General features: G+C 50.2%; 4 protein-coding genes across 9 annotated transcripts; 3 read left to right on the forward strand and 1 right to left on the reverse strand.

The window, feature by feature from the left end:
* The first annotated feature begins 924 nt into the window (after positions 1-924).
* Positions 925-8,427, forward strand: dipk1c (divergent protein kinase domain 1C). Of its 3 annotated transcripts, none has more exons than XM_057012656.1 (8): positions 925-2,666; positions 5,523-5,726; positions 5,869-5,922; positions 5,990-6,165; positions 6,493-6,793; positions 6,924-7,088; positions 7,574-7,648; positions 7,753-8,427. In XM_057012656.1, the coding sequence occupies exons 1-8, from the start codon at positions 2,436-2,438 to the stop codon at positions 7,966-7,968; spliced, it is 1,422 nt and encodes a 473-aa protein (XP_056868636.1). In that variant the 5' UTR covers positions 925-2,435; the 3' UTR covers positions 7,969-8,427. The 3 variants fall into 3 exon arrangements, with proteins under 3 accessions (XP_056868636.1, XP_056868635.1, XP_056868637.1); XM_057012655.1 differs by having other exon boundaries at positions 927-2,666; positions 5,866-5,922; XM_057012657.1 differs by lacking the exon at positions 925-2,666 and adding an exon at positions 4,414-5,376 and having other exon boundaries at positions 5,866-5,922.
* Positions 8,428-10,777: 2,350 nt separating this feature from the next.
* LOC130513707 (uncharacterized protein C18orf63) lies at positions 10,778-17,147 on the reverse strand. Of its 3 annotated transcripts, none has more exons than XM_057012653.1 (13): positions 15,855-17,147; positions 15,523-15,661; positions 15,232-15,310; positions 15,093-15,149; positions 14,853-14,964; positions 14,011-14,052; positions 13,816-13,892; positions 13,636-13,745; positions 12,990-13,086; positions 12,783-12,868; positions 12,312-12,492; positions 11,319-11,834; positions 10,778-11,190 (listed from the first exon to the last, which is right to left on the reverse strand). In XM_057012653.1, the coding sequence occupies exons 2-13, from the start codon at positions 15,648-15,650 to the stop codon at positions 11,116-11,118; spliced, it is 1,560 nt and encodes a 519-aa protein (XP_056868633.1). In that variant the 5' UTR covers positions 15,651-15,661; positions 15,855-17,147; the 3' UTR covers positions 10,778-11,115. The 3 variants fall into 3 exon arrangements, with proteins under 3 accessions (XP_056868633.1, XP_056868634.1, XP_056868632.1); XM_057012654.1 differs by having other exon boundaries at positions 15,523-15,672; XM_057012652.1 differs by having other exon boundaries at positions 15,523-17,147.
* Positions 17,148-17,317: 170 nt separating this feature from the next.
* Positions 17,318-19,599, forward strand: LOC130513712 (cytochrome b5). 2 transcript variants are annotated; one of them, XM_057012662.1, is made up of 5 exons: positions 17,318-17,609; positions 18,589-18,717; positions 18,791-18,820; positions 18,905-18,939; positions 19,100-19,599. In XM_057012662.1, the coding sequence occupies exons 1-5, from the start codon at positions 17,472-17,474 to the stop codon at positions 19,176-19,178; spliced, it is 411 nt and encodes a 136-aa protein (XP_056868642.1). In that variant the 5' UTR covers positions 17,318-17,471; the 3' UTR covers positions 19,179-19,599. The 2 variants fall into 2 exon arrangements, with proteins under 2 accessions (XP_056868642.1, XP_056868643.1); XM_057012663.1 differs by having other exon boundaries at positions 19,103-19,599.
* A 462-nt stretch (positions 19,600-20,061) lies between these two features.
* ppp1r3g (protein phosphatase 1 regulatory subunit 3G) lies at positions 20,062-22,012 on the forward strand. Its single transcript, XM_057012660.1, has one exon. It carries the CDS (start codon positions 20,764-20,766, stop codon positions 21,559-21,561), a length of 798 nt encoding a protein of 265 aa, XP_056868640.1. The 5' UTR covers positions 20,062-20,763; the 3' UTR covers positions 21,562-22,012.
* The last annotated feature ends 728 nt before the right edge of the window (positions 22,013-22,740 follow it).

Here is a 22,740-nt window from a genome sequence, read left to right on the forward strand (position 1 = left end):
ACATGAGTGCACGCGTGCGTGGGTGTGTGCACGCGTGCGTGGGTGTGTGCACGTGTGTGTGTGTGTGTGTGTGAGGGGGGTCAGGGGTTTAGCTGCCATTTCTCAAATGTCCATCAGCATCAGCATCAGCATAACTGGTTCCCAACCTGAAGAACCTGCTCCACCTCTGGCACCTGAGTTCCACCTGATGGCCCAATGGAACTTTTTTAGAGTCTCTTTGACCTCTGACCTCTCACGTTCCAAACAAGCACAGACAGATGAAGAACACATGCAGGAACACACGAGAAGGTCACCGTGAAACGGTCAGAACCTGTGGGCAGTCCTTCACGACCCTTGATCTTCTGGCTTCCTCACCCTCATGAGACGCCACCTTTGGATTCTTGGGTGCCCTCATGTCTGGGAACCTGCTGTCTCCAGCTCACAGGTTGAACCGTTCCTGCTCTTCCACACAGAAGCTGTGAAGTTCCCAGGATTGGTGCAGAGCTCTCTGTCACCCCTGGTCCAGGAACCACACTCACAACTCTCCTTACCTGTCTACTCGCGTTTTCTTGGGTGAATTCAAGGCTCTCGGACATTTGGTGATGTCATTAACGATGACATCAGGTCAGATCAGGTGCTTGGACGTGTGGGAGCTTCAGCGTGGACCTCCTGCGGAGGAGTTCTGCCCTCTAGTGGTCACAGTGGCTGTTTGGCTGCAGTCTTCCTCAGACAGGTCTCATTCCCGAACCCTCATGACCTCAGCGGGACTCTGAAGAGCTTCATCTTTCAGAAACGCAGCAATTACCCACAAGCCCCAGGACACAAGCTGTTTCCACTGGAGCTGCCTCAGACCGGGTGGGGGTGGTGGAAGGGGGGGTGGAGGGGGGGCGGAGGGGGGCGGAGGGGGGCAGAGGGGGGCAGAAGGGACGTTCTTGTTTTTCATGTGCGGACTGAACCTGAAGGACTAATGAGCAGGAGGGAGAGGTAGAGTAAAACTGGCAGATGACTGAAGCTGCGAGCCAGGAAAAGGAGTGGGGCCGAACTAACAAGCCTGAGCGTGACACACACACACACACACACACACACACACACACACACACACACACACACACACACACACACACACACACACACTCTCTCTCTCTCTCCCTCTCCAGGAGTGAGGCAGCAGCAGTTGGAGCAGGAAGCTGGTCTGTAGCAGCTGCCTCTCCGTCCAAATTCTGTGTTTCCAGCTGAAGGAAACTTCTCCAGCTGCCACATTTCAGATGTTTGGATCAGCGAGTTGGACCAGCAGTGGCTTCAGCGTTCTTCTGTTGTCTGGACTCCACATTCTTCGTCCTCACCTCCTCACCACTCCTCTGGGTTTTTCTCCGATTCCCTGAAAGGACCAACAGGACGAGAACGTTGATCACTGAATCCTGATCTTAAAGGATTAAAACAGATTTAGAAACCTGGATTTTGCCAGAGTTGATCCTTAATGTTTCCCTTTTAGATGAGTGGAGCACCAACGGTCTGGTTTTGTTGGACCTCTGGAGGAACTTCATGAATAACTCAGCATCAGGTGGATGTTTGGACCTGTTGAGGGACATGATGAGGCCTCCTCAACTGAAGAGCTGAATCCAGAAGAGCCCAGTGGATTACGTGGTCCATAACGTTTGAACATCAGGATGATCCCAACCCTCCCGATTGTAACCGTTACGTGACCGCTCGGTCGCTCCCGAGTCGCTGCAACGTCTGCGGCTCCGCATGGATCAAATCTGTTCGTCATGCGTCGGCTCATGTTTCCTGGAAGAAGGTGGAGCAGCTGCAGATGCTCCAGGCAGAAGCTGCTTCCATCCATTACACAACCAGACGGACGACAAGATCCTTGAAATTCCTCCATTCACAACTAAAAATGTTCGAACCGGCCAAAGCAGCCGGGAGATGTTCGAGCCTCTAAACCTGAAGCTCTGATGGAGGAGCTACGTTTGTTCCATGAGAACCTTGAAGCTGCTCTCCAAACTCTTCATCTTCACACAACCTCAGGTCCTTCAAGACGTTGGTTGATGATCCAGGACAACAGCTTCGATCTGTTGCCGTGATGTCACTTCACTTCTGACACCGACACGTGCGTGCGCGTGAACTTCCTGCTGCTCTGGGTTAAGGAGCACTGGATTCCAGTGGAACCTCTGGATTCCAGTGTGAGGTCAACGAGAGGCTGATCCAGTCGATCCAGGATTAAGGAACCACAATTACTTGGACTTTTACCTGAGGCTCCAGAAGAAGAGCAACACCTGTCTCCATAGTGAGGACATTGGACCCTGGATTCCATAATTTTGCAGAGCATCATGGGAGATTTGAAGGTGCTCCTGAATAAACGTTCTTGGAATGTTCCTTCTAATATTTATGGGGTTATTTAGAATTTTTTGGGGGGGAGTGTTTTCTCTGAGGGCTTGAAAGCAGCTGCTGCCGGGACCATGTTCTCCACTGGTCCACTGCCGGGTGGAGGAGATGGAGGTCGAGGTGCTGGTGGACCGTCTCTGCTCCGCTGGCTGGGCCTCCGGATGTGGTCCCGCCAGGGGACCCTGGTCTTTGCTCTGCTCTGGTTTAGCTCCTGGGTGTTCCTAAACGGCCTGGTCCTGGTCCAAAGAAGAGTCCTGTCAGACTACTGCAGCGACGACAAGACCAGAAGGATCCTGCAGCGGCTGGTGAGTCCGGAGATCCACGATCACTCAGCACCTCACTGAGTCATGTTCTGCCTGTTGATGCTTTTAAGCAGTTTGTAGCTCGTCCATCCGTAGAAGGTCCACCTGAGGCCTCCGGCTCCCGTCGGGGCCACATTACACTGGTGACCAGCATTAGCATGATGAGGGCTGAACGTGTGGTCAAACTGGTGAATCAAACGGCGGAGCGGCGTGAAGCTTCTGAGGCCTGAAGATGAGTTCTAAGTAAACATCTGAGTGAACTTCCTCTGGTCGTCTGAATGTTTGGAGAAGGTCTCCAGTAACACGCTGGCTAATGTTTCCAGAAGCTGCGCGCTAATGCAGGACAGATGCAGGAACTAATGCTGCTCCGCCACTAATGCTGCTCCGCCACTAATGCTGCTCCGCCACTAATGCTGCTCCGCCACTAATGCTGCGCTCACTGGGAGCAGGTCTGGTCCAGGCTTGTCTTCAGCGCTCCAGGTGCTGCTGTTACCTGAGCCCATCTGTCTCTTCCTCCTCTTGCTTTGAAGCTTCGCTCCTTCGGGCTCGTCAGTCAGCAGCCAAAACTCCAGCGAGATGTTCGGCTTCGCGCCGTAAAAGTGATTAATCAGACACGTCCTGACAGCTTCTCACATGTGGATCCAGCAGGAAAGAGAGTGCGAGGAGAAGGAGCCGCTAAAGGAAAACAGATGCAGATGTTTTCCATCTGTTCCTGCGCCAGTTGTTACTCTCGGTCCACTGGAGATTATTGTCCTCTGTCCAACAGAAAAGGAGGGAATGCAGCTCAAATATCTGAGTTCTTTCCTGACTGTGACAGCACAGAAGGAACCAATCATCTCTGGGCCTGGAGTCCACTGATGTTCCAGCATTAGTGAGATCCTCTGCAAACACCTGAACACTCACAAACGGACCGTAGGAAGGAACAGGACGCGGACAGGAAGCTGCGCTGGCGTCCATGAGCTCAGCAGCAGGACAACAAACACCAGACGTCCTTCACAATCGGTTGTTTTCAGAGTCTCGGGGTCGTGGAGGACGTCCATCTTTGGACAACAGTGACTGCGATAAAAATAAACATCTGGGAACCTTCGAGGGCCTCGCGTGACACTTTCACATGACGTCCCCGTGTTGACACAGGACACGTATGTTTGTGGAAGGCGGCACAAGCCGAGTTCCTCTCGCGTTCCTCGTCGTGAAAAAGAGGAGAAGGTTTCAATAGAGCTGCCGATGAAACGTTTATTTCTTTACCTGAAAACGGCGAGAAGAAGCCTCGATGTGTCTGAGGTCTGCAGAAGTTCTGACCGCAGAGACCAAAGTTCAAGGTTCTGAGTGAAGCTCAGCTGGATTCTCTTCCTCCCCCAGAAGATTGATAAACGTTTAAGATCTAAATTGATCTAAACGACAGCCTTGTTTTCATCAGTAATCTTATGAATCAGATGTTTCCTATTTATGGAAAAAAAATCAGCCAGTTGGATCAACAACTCAATCATGAAGAAGCTGGTTAGACTGTGGCTAACAGCCGCCTGTGGCTAACAGCTGTCTGCGGCTAACAGCCGCCTGCGGCTAACAGCCACGCCACTTTCAGGCTCAGTTTTCAGAGAACTGACCCTGGAGGGCTCAAATCACTCATGATGATCTGGAGCTCAGAAGAGCTGCTACCTGATTGTGTTGGTGTTCCATTGGACCAGGATCCCTCCTCAACGGGGGACAGGTCTTCATAATGAGGCGATCCAAGCCTCCAAAGAAATCATGACTCAGCGGATTCTTTGGTAGAGTCAGAAACAGAAGCCGGAGACTCATAATGTCCAAAATATAAAGTGTAGCAAAATACACACACAACTACGCACAAAACTGCGACACACAAAACAAATACACTCGTTTGCTTCCCATGAATGGAATAAGTGACAGAACATTTCCTGTTTCCAACAACTTACCTGACGTGTGTGTTCGTCCACAACTCTGAGTTCCTGGTCCCAGTTGGTTCCCAGGATCATTACAGGAAGAATCGGTGGTCCACAAGAGGACCGAGCAGAGGGTTTGGACAGACCTTCTGAGTCAGGACTCGCAGGCGGAGAGGTCACCGCGAGGCCATCACGTTCAGCCCACCAGTCCTACACAACACGTTATTGTTCCAGAGCTCCCAGAACATTCTTGAGTTCCTCCACATTGTGGCCATCGTGCACTTTAAAGCACTTGACCTCTGACCTCCTGTCACCTGTGATGAAGCTCTGGTGGGCACCAGGGACAGCAGAACCCCAGAGACGCTTTTAAGAGGTCTCGTGTTCCTGCTTCTCAACATCACCAGAAGGACACGTGGAGCTCAATAAAGGTCTGAGGGAACCTTTAAAAACAAGAAAACCTCTGGACTAACAAGGAAATACTGACAATCCTCCAGGACCGCATGGAGAACCAGGACTGGGTGGAGAACCAGGACTGGGTGGAGAACCAGGAGTGGGTGGAGAACCAGGACTGCACCACTGTGAATGGGGACCTGGATCAGGTGGAACCAGGAGCTGCTGAGATGTATTCATCTCACCTGAAACTACAAAAGGGAACTAAAACATAAGGGATCCAAACTTGACGCTCCAAACCTCATCTTCTTCTGTGAAGATCCAAACTCAGCGTGGAAGATGTTCCCAGCCTCACCAGTGGGATGTGGTCCTGATCCACAGGTGAAACGAAGCTGAGTCTTTAAATGGGAACAGAACTGAAACTGGTGAGCTGAGATGTTCCTCAGCCTCTGACCTTTGCTGGAATGTGAGCATCTCCAGGATTAGCTGGATGAGCGCTGATCAGGATGACACTGATCCTCAACCCTCATGCTTAATGTGTGTGTGTGTGTGTGTGTGTGTGTGTGTGCAGTGTCTGGAGTTCGGCGAGGGCTCTGTGACCGGCGACATGTGTGAGGACCTGTGTGTCCTCAGCCTGGTCGAGTACAAACGCTGCCTCTACTACGAAAATGGGAAGAAGGTGATCGAAGCGCGTTGGCGAGGAACTCCCATCATCCTGAAGTCCAAACTGGAGAACTTCTCCTCCTACGAGCCTCTGGGACTGGTGGACTACCCGGTATTTATTTCTGTGTTGCTGTTTTCCCGTGTGTGTGTGTGTGCGTGTGTGTGTTTGTGTGTGTGTGTGTGTGTGTGTGTGTGTGTGTGTGTGTGTGAGACTCCTGTAACTCTTCTTCTCTGCTGGTCTTCTCTCCCAGCAGGATGCAGCAGAGCAGCTCTCCCCGCTAGACATGGTTTTCTACGCCACTATGGAAGTAGGTCACATGATCTGGAGCCTCGGAGGTGAACCAGTCCTAACATGTCTCCTGCTCGTGGGTCCAGGTGAGGAGCGCCCTGGGCCTGACTGAAGGTGACGATGATGAAGAAGGAGGCGGAGTCAATGGCTCTCTGGCCAGACTGTGGGGGAACAAGCTGAAGCTCCATGAGAGGACCTACTCCAGAGCAGAGCTGGACTCACTGTGGGCTCTGCTGCAGCAGGAGGAGTACACCTTCCTCCGGTACGCACACACACACACACACACACGCACACACGCACACACACACACGCACACACACACACACACACATCCATACTTTAGACCCCGTGGTGCGTTCACTGCCCTGCTGGCCAGTGTAATCTGGAAACACATGGGAGAAACAGCAGAAGATGATGTCATATCTACAAACACGCGTGGCTCGCATCCATGTGAGGGTCAGATGGTCATAAAGGGTGAGAACACATCTGGAGGACAGATGTGACCCCTACTGAGGGTCTTCTGAGTGCGTGTCTTTCTCTGGTTGTGCGTGTGAGTCTCACTTTTCCATCTCCTCTGGTTGTTCTCCAGGGTTCTGCAGGACCTCAGTGTCCACGTGGCCAAAGTTTTGGGTTCCTGTGGTCATTTCTATGCAGTGGAGTACCTGTCAGCTGGACACACCTGGGACCAGAACATCTTCTCACTGGAGGGGGTGGGTGTCTCTGGACAGGACAAACCCAAACCTCTGGGCAGGTGGACCTCCAGAGAGATGGTCCATCGCATCGCGTTAAGCTTCCTGGACATGGTGTCACACTTTGACCATGACTTCACCCACAAGCTCCACCTCTGTGACATCAAACCTGAGAACTTCGCCATCAGGAAAGACCTGACGGTGAGGATTCATGTCCGTGAAACCTGAAGCATCCTCTGAAACCAGCCCCCAAATATGTTAGATCACATCTTCACCCATCCTCCCAAACCGGTAGAGATGATCCTCACTGGTCCATCCTGGTTTCCTGCAGGTGGTCGCCATCGACGTGGACATGGCCTTCTTTGAGCCGAAGATGAGGGACCTCCTGGACCAGAACTGCAGCAGTGATGAGGACTGCAGCTTCTTCGACTGTTGGTCCCGGTGTGACCTGACCAGTCGTCGGTGCAACCCTCGGCGCCACAACAGCAACCTGCAGGTGACGCCGGCAGTTCTGGAAGCATCTCAGCAACCTTTCATCTGCAGCTCGTTAGCATTGAGACGCTACTTCAGCGAAGCATTTTCATAACCCAAACACACTTCTGAAGGTTTCTGACCGTCAGAGCCAGAGGCTGTTAGCTCCCTCGCTGTTAGCTCCAGTTAGCATGATGCTAATGTGCTAACTGTGCGAATAGAAGCACACAATTAATGAAACCTTTTAACGAATGGCTGGTCCACGGAGATGCTGGATAACCCAAAAGCAGTGAAATCTTTAGAAATTGTGATGATATCAGACGACAGGAACGAACTTTAATGGAATAACGTTGCTATCGTGGATGCTAATTTGAGAGGAACCGTGAAGAGCATGAAGTGAAACAGAGAAGCAGCACATTCAGCCACCATCATGGTCTCGTCTGTCCTGACCTTCATCCGTCCAGGCTGCTTTGTTCTTCCCTCTGATCGGCTCCTTTCTTTCTTCTTCAGGTCATCTGTGAGAAGATCTTCAGACCATGGTTTTCTCCCACACTCCTGGGCACCAGAGCAAAGCTCCCTCTGCAGGTGTGTGTGTGTGTGGGGGGTTATCCCCTCACAGAAGAACAATTTTGTCACCTCTTTTTTGGAGGGTTACACCTGTGGACTGAAATTCTCCTGTTGGTCTGCAGGTGGAGCTGCAGCGAGCAGTGCAGGAGTGTTCTGAAACAGAAGAAGGGGACGAGAAGATGCAGAAGGACAGAGGAGCAGAGGGAGGACAAAGCCGAGGGATCCATCAGCGACTCCTCAGCATCCTCACCCGCCTCCTCCAGGATGAAGGCGCTTCAGGGGAGGGGGGAGGGAGCAGGGAGGGGAGAGGCCACGCCCACACGGCGCTGAACTTCTGAGGAAGGAGAAGAAAACGACCCTTTCTCCAAGTAGCAGCTCACGGATGACGATGAAGAACAGACATGAGTCCTGATTGTACAGATGTTCAGATGTCCTCCTACTTCACCAATGAAGACAATGGAGCTTTTTCTCCACGAGCCGTGATATTTGATAGGAGCGGCTTGATTTGGTGGCCAAGAGGAGACGACCAGAGCTTTGTTGCAGGTTCAGGATGTTCTGGTACCGCCAGCAGATGCCCACAGCTGGATCCATCTGAGCCGTCTTCTCCTCCAGGGATGAGAGCTCCTGCGTCTGTACAAGGATTCCTGAGCTTCCACTAGTACAAGAAAAAAAAACAATGTAAGATTGTATTTGAATAATGACAATAAATATAACACAGATGTTTGAAAAGCTTTGTTAAAATTTACATTTGTGATTGTGAGATTTTGTAAAAGCTAAAATTAAACGATAAGAAAAGATTATTTTTCTTTTTTTGTTGCAGCCAAAAACGTTGTTTTCCCATCAAAGCCAGACTTCATTTCAGATTCTTTTTAACAGAAAAGTTATTTTCAAACTGCCACACGAAGATGCTACTGTTGTTATCAGAAAAGTGCTAGGCTAAGACGCTGCGTTTTATCATAAACCTGCGTATTAATGTGTTTACCTGCCATTGTTGACTCATATCCCAAAGTGGTCCGGCACCGACTGTGGCGTCCGTCCCAAACACGCTGGGATGGGCGTCACTGGGATGTTGGGTTCTGATGGAGACTCATGACAGAAACAGAAAACTATCAAACTGAGCATGTCCTGACTGTTCCCCACTGGCAGCCACGGCTGGCAGGAGGGTCCGTGTCTACGTGCTGGAGGAGGCGCCACTCTAGAGAGGAACGACGACCTCTTGGGTTTGGGTTTGCCCCCGTTTCACTGGGTTGAGCAGTTGTGAGTCGGGCCTTTGCTCGCTGGATGTGACCAGGTCCTGGTCCTGAGGGATCCCTGTGTGTGGCCTGATCCAGGTATCAGGGATCACATCACTCATATGCAGCTTCCGCCGATTGTGGTGCCTGATTCATTTATTTCTTTACACAGAATCTCATAGAAGGTGTCACTGGCTGTGGCCGCCTGTGGGGCTGGAAGCCTTCATGCCGGCCCTTACAGAGACCAGGTCCCAACATTGTAGCTGTGCTGTTGAGCTCTTAATGTAACCGCTTCTGTCTTTGTTCAGCCGCTTTGATGTGCTGCTGAGGAGTCGCCCGGACCTCGTTAAGGCTCATTTCCAGCTCCTGCACATGGTCAAGGGGCTTAGATGTTAGGTGTGAATCTCTGCACCCCCTAATCCAGTATGCTGCCATTTCCAGGGGCATGTGCTCTACTATTCTTATTAGATGTCAGTGTTTTATGGCTCTTCAGCTTCACTTGACTTTCTTTTTTTAAAGAAGGAATACAGAGGAGGCTTATTAGCTGCCTGCCAGCTCCTGGTCATAGCTTTCCTTCTACACTTCCGGTGTTTCACTCGCTCATGCTAGCCGCAAGCATGCAGTCAGTGGATGTAATATTTCCTGTTGTCTTTCGTTAATTATCTTGGTCCAACTGGACGGTTCGATGTCCATGTTGGAGTCAGAGCTTTGAATTATTCCAATTAAAGCTGCTGGTTGGCGCATCAAACACACACAAAAAAGCTGGACTTCCTGATCCGATAAAAACCGCTGCTGCGCATGCGCAGTGGCCACAGGGAGGCCGGGATTGCGCAGTAGCGGTTCTGAAAAGCGCGCCAACCACTCGGGTTCTACCGGGTTCGTTTGACTGGTTCTGTGGTTCATAACGGGCTGATTGTGACTGTTACGGCAAAGTAGCGTTTCAGTAAAATGTAATGTATGGTGTTTCTGTTAAATAGGTGTTAATCTGTGAAATAGCCCCGATGATGAATTAAAATCCGGTTGTAGTTGATAGTTTACATTGCGACGGTTAAAATGAGGTTATTATTCCACGGTGTGTCCACAAGACGGTCGAAGCTTATAATGGAACGACAATTGTCCCAGCTCGGCGCCCGTAGAAAGCAGGAAGTAGGCGGAGTCTGCGCCCTGTCTCGCGCCACCAGAACACCTTCTACGGTTCTTCTCCACCCAGTTCCCAGCAGACGGAGCCACTACGGCCCAAATCAATGAATCCTTGTACAATCTTTATCTTCTCAGTTTAAGCTGTTTTTTTCTTTTGAGTTGTTTCCAGCAGTAATAGAAGAACTTGCACCTTTTCCAGCCCCTCGTCCATTTTAACACCATTTGTTCATTTTTCAGCCGTAGATTCACATATATTTGTTGTAAAACCTGGTTGTTACCGGCTATCCTGCACCAGCCTGTCGTTAGCAACGTTAGCAACACGCTTTAGGTGATAAGAAAAGGCTTTACTGGGTACAAACATGCTGCTACCAAACTTCCGGGTACATTACCGCCATCTGTCGGACAACAGTGTGCATCACAGTGATTAGAGAGGAGGGACAGATTCTCTCGGGGGGGGGGGTCCCTAAATGACCTCTGGTCACTCATCACAGTTGGAAAAGTAAATGCTTTTTAACTTGTAAGAGGACTCTGCAGGGCCCACAGGAGGGGGTCAGGCTGGGTGGAAGATAACGGGCTCTGTTGACAGCTGGAGAGAAACATCATGGAATGTTCCTGAATGTTGAGCTGAAACATCTTATCAGCAGTCCAGGCTCATCTGCTCCTTCCTGGGAAACATTGGACAGAGGCGGCTCTTGTAGCTGTGAATAACTGTTAGCAGAGAATCCAGCTCACTCACACACACACACACACACACACACACACACACCGAGCCAACTGAAGGAATCAGTTACGTTTATTTTTGACAGAACTTCACAAATGTACACTTTAGAACAGATGTAGAAATACACACGAACAAAATGTATCAACACTGTATAAACCCTGGAAAAATGGAACTTTCCTGTTAAACAATAAATGTAAAGATCTTAAATGAGGTTTTTGATGCCTGTGTTTGTGATTCAACACAATGAAGGAGCCAAACAGAGCTATTCCACAACTGATACTGTGAGTGTGTGTGTGTGTGTGTGTGTGTGTGTGTGTGTTTCTGGCCTCAGTCAGACGAGCCATAACCTTCAGGATCAACTCCTTCCTGTTCTCAACACTCTTCCTCTTGACTCAAGAGACTAGCTGAGGAAGAGCAGGTTCTCCTGACCTGGTTCTTCTCTCCACATCTGGACCTGCAGATGTGACCTGGAACACAAGAGGAGGAGGTCAGGACGTGAAACTGGGTGTGGGACAGCCTGTGCTGCTGGTGTATGAGGGAAGGGTGAGTGCGGTTCTGTTTGGATCCATCTATGTAACAGGTGTAACAGACTCACCTGTGAGCTGCTGTCAGATGAGGTCCGATGTTTGGGGATTGCTTCAGAACTTTGTTCCGTGGTGGTTTTCAGGGGGCATCTGAACTTTGCTGCAGGAGGAGCCCAGAGACGAGGCTGGCCAGGTGGTGCTCTGACCAGGTTGTGGGCTGGGAAGGTCATGGGGGTCAAATGAGAGGTCTCCCCACTCGCCCCAGGCAGCCGCTCCTTCTGCCTCCTGAGGCGCAGCAGAGCCAGGCTGGCCTGGCGGGAGGGACGCCTCTTCGTAAAGATGGGAACCAGTTTGGGGGGGGTGGACTGCTCAGAGGAAGAGGAGGAAGAAGCAGATCCGTGGCTCAGGCCGGTCCTGAATCCACAGTCCTGAAGCCTCTGGGCTCTCTCCTGCTGAGAGGAACCTTGAGTTGAATGCTGTGATGCGAAGTGAGGCATTGTGGGTAATTGATGAGGAACATTTGGGACTTGGGGGAGCGGCGGGCTGCGGCAGGAGGTGGCGGCTGTGTTGATGTCATCACCCAACACCTGAGGAGGAGTGAAAAAGCGTTTCTGATGTTTTCATGCGTGTAGATAGAAAAAGACCGATTTGCTGTTTACTGCGCCCCCTAGTGGTTAGAAAAGAGACCTCAGGATTGCTTTGGGGATTTTGAGGATTTAAAATTAAGGTTAAATTGAAAAAAATAAGAAAGTAAACCCACCAATATGAAAGCTGCAGCTGATCTTTTAACTGGTACCAGGAAATGAGAGCACTTTTCTCTGGCGCCAGCGTCACTTCATCGGCTTCCTGATGGCTTTAATTTATATATATATTTATATTTGCCCCCCCCCAAGGACGGCAGGTCAATCTTTGCTGGTTCTCCCCAGACCCAGGAGGAAGCTGAGAGGCGCCCACACTTCTTGTCTTTGGTTTTAACCCATATGAGGCTGCATTTTATTGGGACTTTTACGGCCTTTTATTGTTGATTTCTTTGTTTTTGTGTGTGTGTGTGTGTGTGTGTGTACCTGCACCGGTGTGCTGACAGCGTCCGTGCAGCGACTGCGTTTTCTGCTCAAACAAGTAGGGAACCCGCACACGTTGTGCAGACTGGTGCGGACGTCAGACAGGAAGGCGCTGAGCGCCCCCTGCTGGTCACGCCGGGGACAGCGCTGTACCTGCTGCAGGCGGATGCAGCTGAGCGGGTATCTGCGGGTATCATGATGGTCAAAGAACGTGTGACGCAACCCGTCCTGAGGTCCCGGTGGACCGCCGGTACTGTCAGACCGCACCAGTCACCATTGCAACATGTGCTGCTACCCTGCCCACTGCTGATCCTCTTCAGGCCTCTCGGCTGGACTCCTGTTTGTTTTAGGTTTTGCAGGTTGGGTGCTGATGTGCAAAGCTTTGGTTTGGCTGGTACCGTTGTTTACCTGAGCTTCTGCATGTTTACCTTCCTGTCAGGACTTTGAGATCTGCTGATAAATTATTCAGGATACGTGAAGAGGCGCTCTCCAACCAGTCTGAAGTAAATGCTGCAGTACACCAGCTCCTCCTCTGGCAGCTCAGGAAGGGTGTAACCATACTGGAGCACACACACACACACACACACACACACACACACACACACACACGTCTGACTGAGTTGAGTTCACTGCAAGGAGTCGCATGATAAATTATGTGATTTTATGCATTGGTGTGTGTACCAAGCTCATCCAGTGGTTCTGCAGGTCTCCATAAGTCCTGAATGGTCCATCTTGAGGAAGCTTATGGCTGATTCTGATGATTTGGCCTTTTTTCATACTGCACACACACACACACTCAGAGAGTAAGGACACACACACACAGAGTCAGGACACACACACACACACACAGAGTCAGGACATACACACACACAGAGTCAGGACACACACACACACACACACAGAGTCAGGACACACACACTCGGAGAGTCAGGACATACACACACACACAGAGTCAGGACACACACACACACACACACACACACAGAGTCAGGACACACACACACACAGAGTCAGGACACACACACACACTCGGAGAGTCAGGACATACACACACACACACAGAGTCAGGAAACACACACACTCAGAGAGTCAGGACATACACACACACAGAGTCAGGAACACACACACTCAGAGAGTCAGGACATACACACACACACACACAGAGTCAGGAAACACACACACACAGAGTCAGGACATACACACACACACACACAGTCAGGACACAGACACACACACAGAGTCAGGACACACACACACACACACACAGTCAGGAAGTTCAAACACAGATTATCCATCACTGCTGTTCCTCGGTGTGTCCACGTCTGACCTGGGCAGCACGTGACACCAGACTCTTCCAGCAGGGGGCAGCTCCAGAAACGAGTCAGGATGACTCCAGAACCTTCTGAGGACGCAGGGAGCGAGGTCCAAGTCCTCCAGCTGGACATCAAACACAATAATATCTCTGTTGATGTGTTTGCACCATTTTGAGTCCTTTCTCTACTCATACGGTTGGTGGAGGAGCTCTGATGGTGTTTGCTTCCACGCTGATGCACAGCTGATCTTCAGAGGCGTTCCACTCCACTCCTGGAGGGAGACAGACGTTAACGTTGCCACGCTGCAATCAGGGCCAGATTTCACCGTGACGACCGTGGCTAAGCTGCAGCTAGCTTCTAAGGTCTCTGATCCGGTGCTGCAGACTTACGGACGGCGTCCATCTTCCCTCGCTCACTCACAAAGTCTTTACCTGAGAACAGAGAAAGACCTTTCAGTGTGACCTCCAAAACGCCTGTTTTTAAACGGAGTTACGTCACCATAGCAACGGCGCTATTGGCTGGAGTTGGTTAAGTTGCTTTAGTATTTATGAGAGTCCACTGTTATTTATTTGCCGCCATTTTCATGGTCACAAACTAAAGCGAGTTCAGAAGGAGTCAGGTCATGAATCACATCAGGATGATTTAAGCTTCACTGGCGTGTTGACACACGTCTGAAGCGGGTGAACGGGGGTCACCCGGATGTGCTGGTCTGGACCCGGACAGGGGCGACTGTGGAGAACTATTTTCAGGGCTTGTTGGTGTTTGAGGTCTTTATCTCGGCAGTGTTGCAACAGCCCTGACATGTGGACACACAACCTTTACCCTCTTCTGAACCATTATTAAACTTGACCTTTGACCACAGGTGAGTCTGCACAGCACGACTAATCTGAGCAGCAGTAAGGACCGGTTTATCAGACTGGGCTTAAGGTGAAGGTGGAGCCGACGGTTGCATCACTCGCTGCTGCTCCGCAAACGATCGTCCACGGCAGAAATGTCAGGATCACCGCAGGCGCTGTTGCTAGCACTGTTAGCACTGCAGCTAGCACCGCTAGCTCTGTTAGTCACAAATGTCCTGTCTGGACACACGTTCTGGGTAGGTGAGCAGCAGCCTAATAATCAGGTTAATGAACGTCTGTCACGGCACCAAACCGTGGAAGGCAACAGTGATGGACACAAACATTCAGGGTCAAACCGTAAGACAGATATTACAACCATAAACAAAGTTAACTACCGCTGACGAGGAAGAGGCCAGCTTTGTTCCAGCTGGGCGAGAGTCTGGTGGTCACAGAGAACGAGAGACAAGCCTGCAGAACAGCTGGAGAGACACGCTGAGGGGGGCCCAGCTACCCACACACACACACACACACACACACACACACACACACACACACACACACACACACACACACACACACACCAGTAAGTGAAGGTAAGCAGAAATGTTCCTGGATGATGACGCTGTGACACTGACCATCAGTCGACGTCTCTTTCCAAACATCTGGATCACACCCGTATGGAAAAGCTGGAGCTGAAGCAAGAAAAGTCCAACTCAGAGAACCGGAGAAGGGCCAGCGTGTGTGTGTGTGTGTGTGCGTGCGTGTGTGTCCTACAGCCATGACCACGGTGATCTCGGTGAAGGACTCCGGAGCTGCTGAGGCCAGCACATCAGTGTGGAGCAGCACCAGCTCTCTGTACAAACACATTTGAGTTGGGACACTTGGACATCCCAAAATGCTTTATGATGTCCTGTGAGCTTCATACTCAGTAATATCAATGTCTACTTTTAACTTTGAGACACCCACAAAATGGCGTCCTCCCTTTTTAGTGCACTATCAAGGCAGCAGGGGGGTTTCAGACGCAGCGGGACATTAAAACTAGCGAGTTAAGATGATGTCGGGCACCTGCAGATCTTCATCTGTTCGCTCCTCGGCTCCTTCTCCTCCTCCCGTAGAGTCAGAGTGACGCAGCACAAATGAGTGAAGTCTGGAAGGTCCAGAAGAACCGTGGAGGACCGGACAGCCGAGCCCATTGGGTCCACACCTGCGGGAAACCTGGGTTTTCTCGGTTGACCAGCATCCAGATTAAATGGGTCTTAAATATTAAAATGCGAACGCATCTTTGGTGGTTGTGCCGTTTTATTTTAAACGTTTACTCCTTAGCGATCCTGACCGGTATTAATCACAGTGAAATGTGTAGCACAACTATAGTTTTAAACATGAAAATGTCGACTCACCTGTTTCCTTAAAGGCGCGCTTCGTTAGCTAAAACGAGCTAAATGCTAACCGCGGAAACGAGACTTTTCTTAGAATCGTTCTTAAATCAACTGTTTCTTACCCTAAAACCAATCGGTAAATAAACCAGCTGGGAAACGAACAGATTTTGTAAAAACTACGACCAATTAAGTTAGAATATCGGCTATTCTCAGAAGGTGAACCAACAATTAGAATACTGCGCACTTCTGCTGGTACAAGAAAACAAACTACTCTGTCCAGCTCCGAGGAGGTTTTACACATTATTTCACTTTTACTTTTTAACTTCAACATCTCCAGCGACTACGGAGCCCCTCTGGGGACTTCGGGTTTAAAACCCAATGGCAGCGTGTTGGTTGTCTTTGTGGAGTGGTTGGGTTTAATGTTATGCTGTTCATAATTCATGAATAAAGGTAGCCTGGTTATAACATGATGTTGTATTGTTATTGTTGCCATGGTGAGAGAAATGTCCACACAGCCGATGAATGAATGAGGGTTCCTGCATGTCTCCAAGGCCTGTAGAAAGTAGCTGTAGTGTGTGCAGCTTCCAAAACCATCCCAAAACCACTGCTGCAGATGCCATATGGCTTTAACTTATCATAAGAATCTACATGCCAGATATAGTCAGGTCCTTCAGCAAAGTGCTGCCTAGATTAGTCCTGCTGGATGACTCCAACTTCCCGGGTGTCACCAAATTCCTCAGATTTAAGCTCATGCAGTCAAATTTAGTGCCTCTTGCTAAGAACTACTCCATAGTTTAGGATTGACAATATGGATGACATTCTAATTTATACCTATATATATGATTCTAATTTATACCTATACTGTATATATTTTTTACTAGCCTATTACAGCTTGTTCATTGCAACAGTAGTACTGCTGGATTGATTAATGAAGTGTTATTATTATAATTATCATTATTATTAAAATTAGCAATTGCTCTTTTAAAACTAAAGCTGTTAATAACACACACACACACACACACACACACACACACACACACACAATAGTTGCGTGAGAAGCAAGTTCCTTGAAAATGTTCAACTTTGGCCTCGTCCTTGCTCAAAGTTCGACTATGATTGACAGCCTGTTAGCCAATTGGAGAGTCTTGGTCAGAGGTGAGCTGGACAACAACCAATAGCAGCGCGAAGGAGGCAGAGGGGCGGGCATATATTTGGCGACGTCACATAGGTAGGCGGGGCTCTGACCGGAAACCTTTCTTCCACAATAAAATCAATCCCCCGTCTTCAGAACAGGGGACCGCGATCACATAACGAAACAAGAAAAAAAACACCTTTTCGCACCACGAGATGACCACACATGACGTCAGAGGCTTGCTGTTGTGTCCTAAGGTGTCTTCATATTCGTTGATTTATTCTGGTTTAATGAGTGTGAATGTGTAGGGTTTTTACTTTTAAGGAACCTCCCGGAAGTCCTCCCCCACCGCACAGGAGTGAGGAGTTCGAAGAAAGTTGAATCAACGTAAGAGAAAGTGGGTTAAATGTCGGAGTTTCTGTGGAATCACGGTCGCTGCAGGATTATATAACCAGCCAGACTCCGGCGACTCTCGCCCAGACACACGCGCCTGAACACGGACACAAATGGGTGAAACGTCGGAAAAGAGCCCGAGCGGAGTGAAATACTTCCGTCTGTCCGAGATCGAAGAACAGAAGTCGATTAAATCAACGTGGATCATCATCAACTACAAAGTTTATGATGTGACCAAGTTCCTGGAGGAGGTGAGGACCATTGTGGAATAGTCACGGGGCCACAAACTCTACAGATAATCAGACAGTGGTGCCGGTATCGTGGGAAAAGGAGGAATATGTGTGGAAAAGAAGGGAAGTGCTGAGGAAATGACCGTTTTTACCAGTGCTCAGGTCTGATGGGGAAGCTGAGAGATGCAAATGTCCAGGAAACGGAGGAATCAAAGATTGACGTGTTTTCTGCATCACTTTTTACTGCATCCATCACAGCGCCCATATTTTCTATTTCAATTCAAATCAAAAGGAATTTATTTAGGACGCACAATTAAAACAGCCCAGGTTGACCAAAGTACTGTAGAATGCAGCACAGCCAGGAAGGCCTGGGAGAAGTGACCCTTTAAGATAAGCTACCTTTACCTTAAAGAGCAGCTGACGGACGGTTCCAGAGTCCAGGGGCGGCTACATCTGGAGTAGCTGAACAAATATTTACCTGGAGGAATCATCTGTTTCAGGGCGACACACTTAGCTGCTAATTCTGGCCTCGTTCATCAGGATATCAGACGTTGGAGGGACGTCTCCTGTGCGGCGACGAGGGTCTTGATGAAAGATTCAGGAGTAAAGTTGCTGTCATGACGTCATTTCAACACTCCTGTGACAGTTGTTTGGTTAATTGCTGGATTGATTGATGATTTCTTGGTGGAAAAGCATAAATATGCTGCATAATCTGCATAAAAAGGAGCTCATCCAGGCCTCTGATCGTCACATTATTGATTAAACTGAAATAATCCTGGATGGTAAATTATTTATGGCTGACCTCTGAGGTCGGTGACCTCCGACCTCTGGGTTTTCTCTCCACCTGATTATATGCTGGATATCCCTCAGGTGAGGCAGGAGCGTGTTTACTGTCACGGCTCATTTCACCGTGCCGAAGGGTGAACGGTCCAGACCTGTCAATCATTCCATGCTCGCGGCGCTAACCGTTAGCATCGTTGTTGTTTGTTTTCCACACCAGCACCCGGGAGGAGAGGAGGTGCTGCGGGAGCATGCGGGCGGGGACGCCACGGAAAGCTTCGAGGATGTCGGCCACTCCACCGACGCCAGAGAGATGGCGGGCAGCCTGCTGATGGGCGAGCTGCACCCGGTCAGTGTCCACGCCCGGACGCACTTTGGTTACTGTCGTCTGTCGTCTCTAATCTGAATCTGTTCGTCTGCAGGATGACAGACACAAGATCGAAAAACCACAGGTGAGACAAGCCCCGCCCACTTTTACACAATCTAATGAGGTGACGTCTGGAGGGGCGGAGTCTGATCGTGTGTGTTGGTTGCAGGAGACGTGGGTGACACCTGTGGCGGACGAGTACAGGTAGAGTGAACTGAGCGTCTCCATGGCAACATCAGCCCCCCTGTCAATATGTGGACCTGGGGATGGTTAGGAGGTCCTTCGAGATGTCCTTCCTGAGGGTTAACCAGGTTAGCAGCGGTAACTAGCCACCTCTCTGCTTAACTTGAGTTCTTTCTTGCAGCAGTTGGACTAACTGGGTCGTTCCCGGTCTGGTCGCCATCCTGGTCACCATGCTTTACCGCGTCCTCACCAGCGACTGACGCCATCGTGGACCAGACCAGGGACCAGACCAGGGACCAGACCAGGGACCAGACCAGTGGACCAGACCAGGACGTGGAGGCGCCGGCCCACCTGTCCCAGCTTCACCTTGATAATGAACATTTTACTACAATTAGTGTCCTCACAATCACTCATCATGAGAATGTGGACGCTGCCGTGCTGCTGTCACGCCGTGGTCACGCCGTGGTCACGCCGTGGTCACGTGACCAGCGTTTGCAAGTCTGTCGCTACCTTTTAATCATGTGATGTGGAATGTTTTATTTCATTTAAAGGTTGTTTTACAGTTCATCTGAAACTCAATGATTTGCTTTCTTTACTCAGAAATTTAGAAAAACTGACCTTGTTGCTTTGAAGTCTGGCTTCTTTTATCCATTAAAGCAGTTCCAGAATATGAGAAATAAACCAGCGTTTACTCACACACACACACACACACACTCTGACACACACACACACACACACACACACTCCGTGTTCCACCTGACTCACATGATGACGTGAGCAACAAATGATCGAACATCTGCCCTGAGGCCCGGTTCCTGTGTGTTCTGATCCATAATCGGACTCACGATGGTCCTCGCGTCTCATAAACGACCGTCTTCATCATGTGACCACGGGGCTCCTGACGTAACTTGTTATTCTGGTCTGGCGCTGACGTCACCGGCCAGAGCGTCTGTTCGAGGAGGGTCAAGGGAGCGCCGACGTCACGTTTGCTCAGTTGCTGCTCGATGACGCACGTGTCGTCTGTGCGTTCCATGAGCGCAGGTGACTCACAGTGTTGACCAGAACACGCTGTTACCGAACGACTGTTTCAGTAGGAGATGGAGGAAAGCTGAGGGGTGGAGCCTTCAGGGACACACCTGCTGTCAACCGGACACCTCAACAACCTGTAGCAAAGCACCTGAGTGACTGCTGCTAAACACTGGATGACTGATGATGGATTCAGTCGTCTGATCGTTTATGTTTCTGACTGTTGATGTGCAGGTTTCTGGCTGTTGATATGGTTTGACTGTTGATATAAAGGTTTCTGGCTGTTGATATGAAGGTTTCTGGCTGTTGATGTGAAGGTTTCTGACTGTTGATATGCAGGTTTCTGGCTGTTGATATGAAGGTTTCTGACTGTTGATATGAAGGTTTCTGGCTGTTGATATGAAGGTTTCTGTCTGTTGATATGAAGGTTTCTGACTGTTGATATGAAGGTTTCTGACTGTTGTGAAACTGTTTCTGGTTGTTGATATGCAGGTTTCTGGCTGTTGATATGAAGGTTTCTGACTGTTGTGAAACTGTTTCTGGTTGTTGATATGCAGGTTTCTGGCTGTTGTTATGAAGGTTTCTGACTGTTGCGAAACTGTTTCTGGTTGTTGATATGCAGGTTTCTGCCTGTTGTCGCTCCACACATGGTAACAGGTGAAAGTTGTGGGTTGTGACATATCAGTGCGCGCGTCCGCGACACGCTCACAGGTGAGGGTGAGGGTAGGGGGCGCTCGTATAGAAGCCAGACCTCCGGGATCACCGAGGACTCCTGACCGGCCCTGCAGGTTCCGATCGACGGCCGCCCGCCGGGGTCCCATGTCCCGCTCACTGCTCCAGTTCCACGCCGGCGGAGAGTCGCCCTCTCCGGGCCAAACGGCTGAGAACGGCCGGGGAGAGAACGAAGAAGCAGATGAGGAGGAAGATCTGGACGATGAGGCAGATGCCTCTCAGCTGGAGAGGTTCATGAGAGACCGCAGGAGAGCGCGGTCCCTGCCAGCCTACCCCGCCGCGCTCCTGGACGGGGTCCCGGAGAGCGACAGCAGAAAGCGGGTCAAGTTTGCGGACTCGATGGGCCTGGACCTGGCCAGCGTCAAGCATTTTAGTGCGCTGGAGGAGCCGCAGATTCCGAGCAAGGTTCTGTCCAGGCACAGGAGCTTCCCCCCACAGGAGCTTTTCACAGACCTGTGCCACAGCTTCACGTCCAGCCTGGACCGCCTGGTCTCCTGTTTCCCGGAGCCCCTGGACACGGAGCGGAGAGTCCAGCTGCTGCGCGTCTGTCTGGAGAAGATCACGATCACCCATTTCGAGGTTCGGGGACAGATCCGGGTCCTGTGCGGCCGCAGGGTAAAGGAGGTCGGGGTGAGGTACACCTTCAACGACTGGCTGTCCCATGTGGACGCGCAGGCTCTGCACGTGGCCGCGGAGGAGTCCGGGACGGTGGGAGAGCGCTTCGGCTTCACCGTGTACACGCCGCCCTTCATGGACCCCAGCTCGGCCGTGCACTTCGCCGTGTACCTGAAGAGCGACGAGGGCGAGTTCTGGGACAACAACGAAGGCCGCAACTACACGCTCCGGTACCGGTGCATGGGCGGAACCAGCGCAGCGTTCACCTGAAGCCTGGAAGCGCCTCTGATTGTAGCTCCCCAACAGGGTTTCAAGATGAAGGAAGGCCTGAGAGGAACCTCCTCAACATGTTTACAAGTCTCATCACTTTACCTCAGAACTGAGCTCAGTCCGATCAGCTGATCAATCATCACGTCTGATCCGGATCTTCACCAAAGGTTAATCAATAAAACCAGACAGTTAAGGAGGACATTTCCCTTCAGATCGGATGCAGAAACACCTCCTCAGGTGGACTTCAGGATAGTAACCTGTCAGCTAAACATGCTTCAGAAACACTGTGGCCTTAAAGAGGCCTAGAAATCTAAATACTAATGATTCACATGTTTCATGATCATCAATAATTTACTGATTGTGTTTATTTTTAGGTTTTTTCTTGTAACATTTTAAGATTTTCTGCAAATGTGAAGTGAATTGAAAATAAAACGTCCTACTGGTGATAACATTCATGCAGATATTGTTTGTTAGCAATCGCTGGCGCTCCTGTTAGCAATATCAGCGTTAGCCGGTTGTCATTAGCTCTTATTAGTCCCAACTTTACACATCAAAGCTGGGTCAGGCAACACGTGATCTTCGGCTGCTTGAGGCTAAATTTACTACCATCGGCGGTTAATCAGGTCGTCGTCCTGACAACCATCTGTCCATCATCTTCACCTGATGGTCAAAGTTCCAAAGTTCAGCGAATCTGGAAATAGTCCTGTTGACCGAGATGATGACATCTATTTGATCTGTCCACGTGGGACAAGATGAAAGCCAGTGCAGGTAGACGTCAAACGTGGGCGTCGACCAATGATGACATCATGAAGATCTGATTCCACAGGCTTTGCTTGATTTGGACCAATTTTAATCATGTTCTGATTGGGCGGGGGAGGGGCGGAGAGAACAGGGCCCGAGCGGTGCTTCCTCCAGGCCCAAGAGGACCAGGCCCAAGAGGACCAGGCCCAGGAGGACCAGGCCAAGAGGACCAGGCCCAAGAGGACCAGGCCCAAGAAGACCAGGCCCAAGAGGACCAGGTCCTGCGGGTTGAAGAGCTCACAGCTCGTGCACGGAACTGATGAAAAACATTGAGACTCAGCATTAAGTGGAGCATCTTGAAGGACGTGTGCTGCTCCGCTGTTGGATGCTCAGTATAAAAACACACACACACAGACACACACACCCACAGACACACAC

Source organism: Takifugu flavidus, chromosome 17, assembly GCF_003711565.1.
Source record: "Takifugu flavidus isolate HTHZ2018 chromosome 17, ASM371156v2, whole genome shotgun sequence".
In the NCBI taxonomy this organism is placed as follows: domain Eukaryota; kingdom Metazoa; phylum Chordata; class Actinopteri; order Tetraodontiformes; family Tetraodontidae; genus Takifugu; species Takifugu flavidus.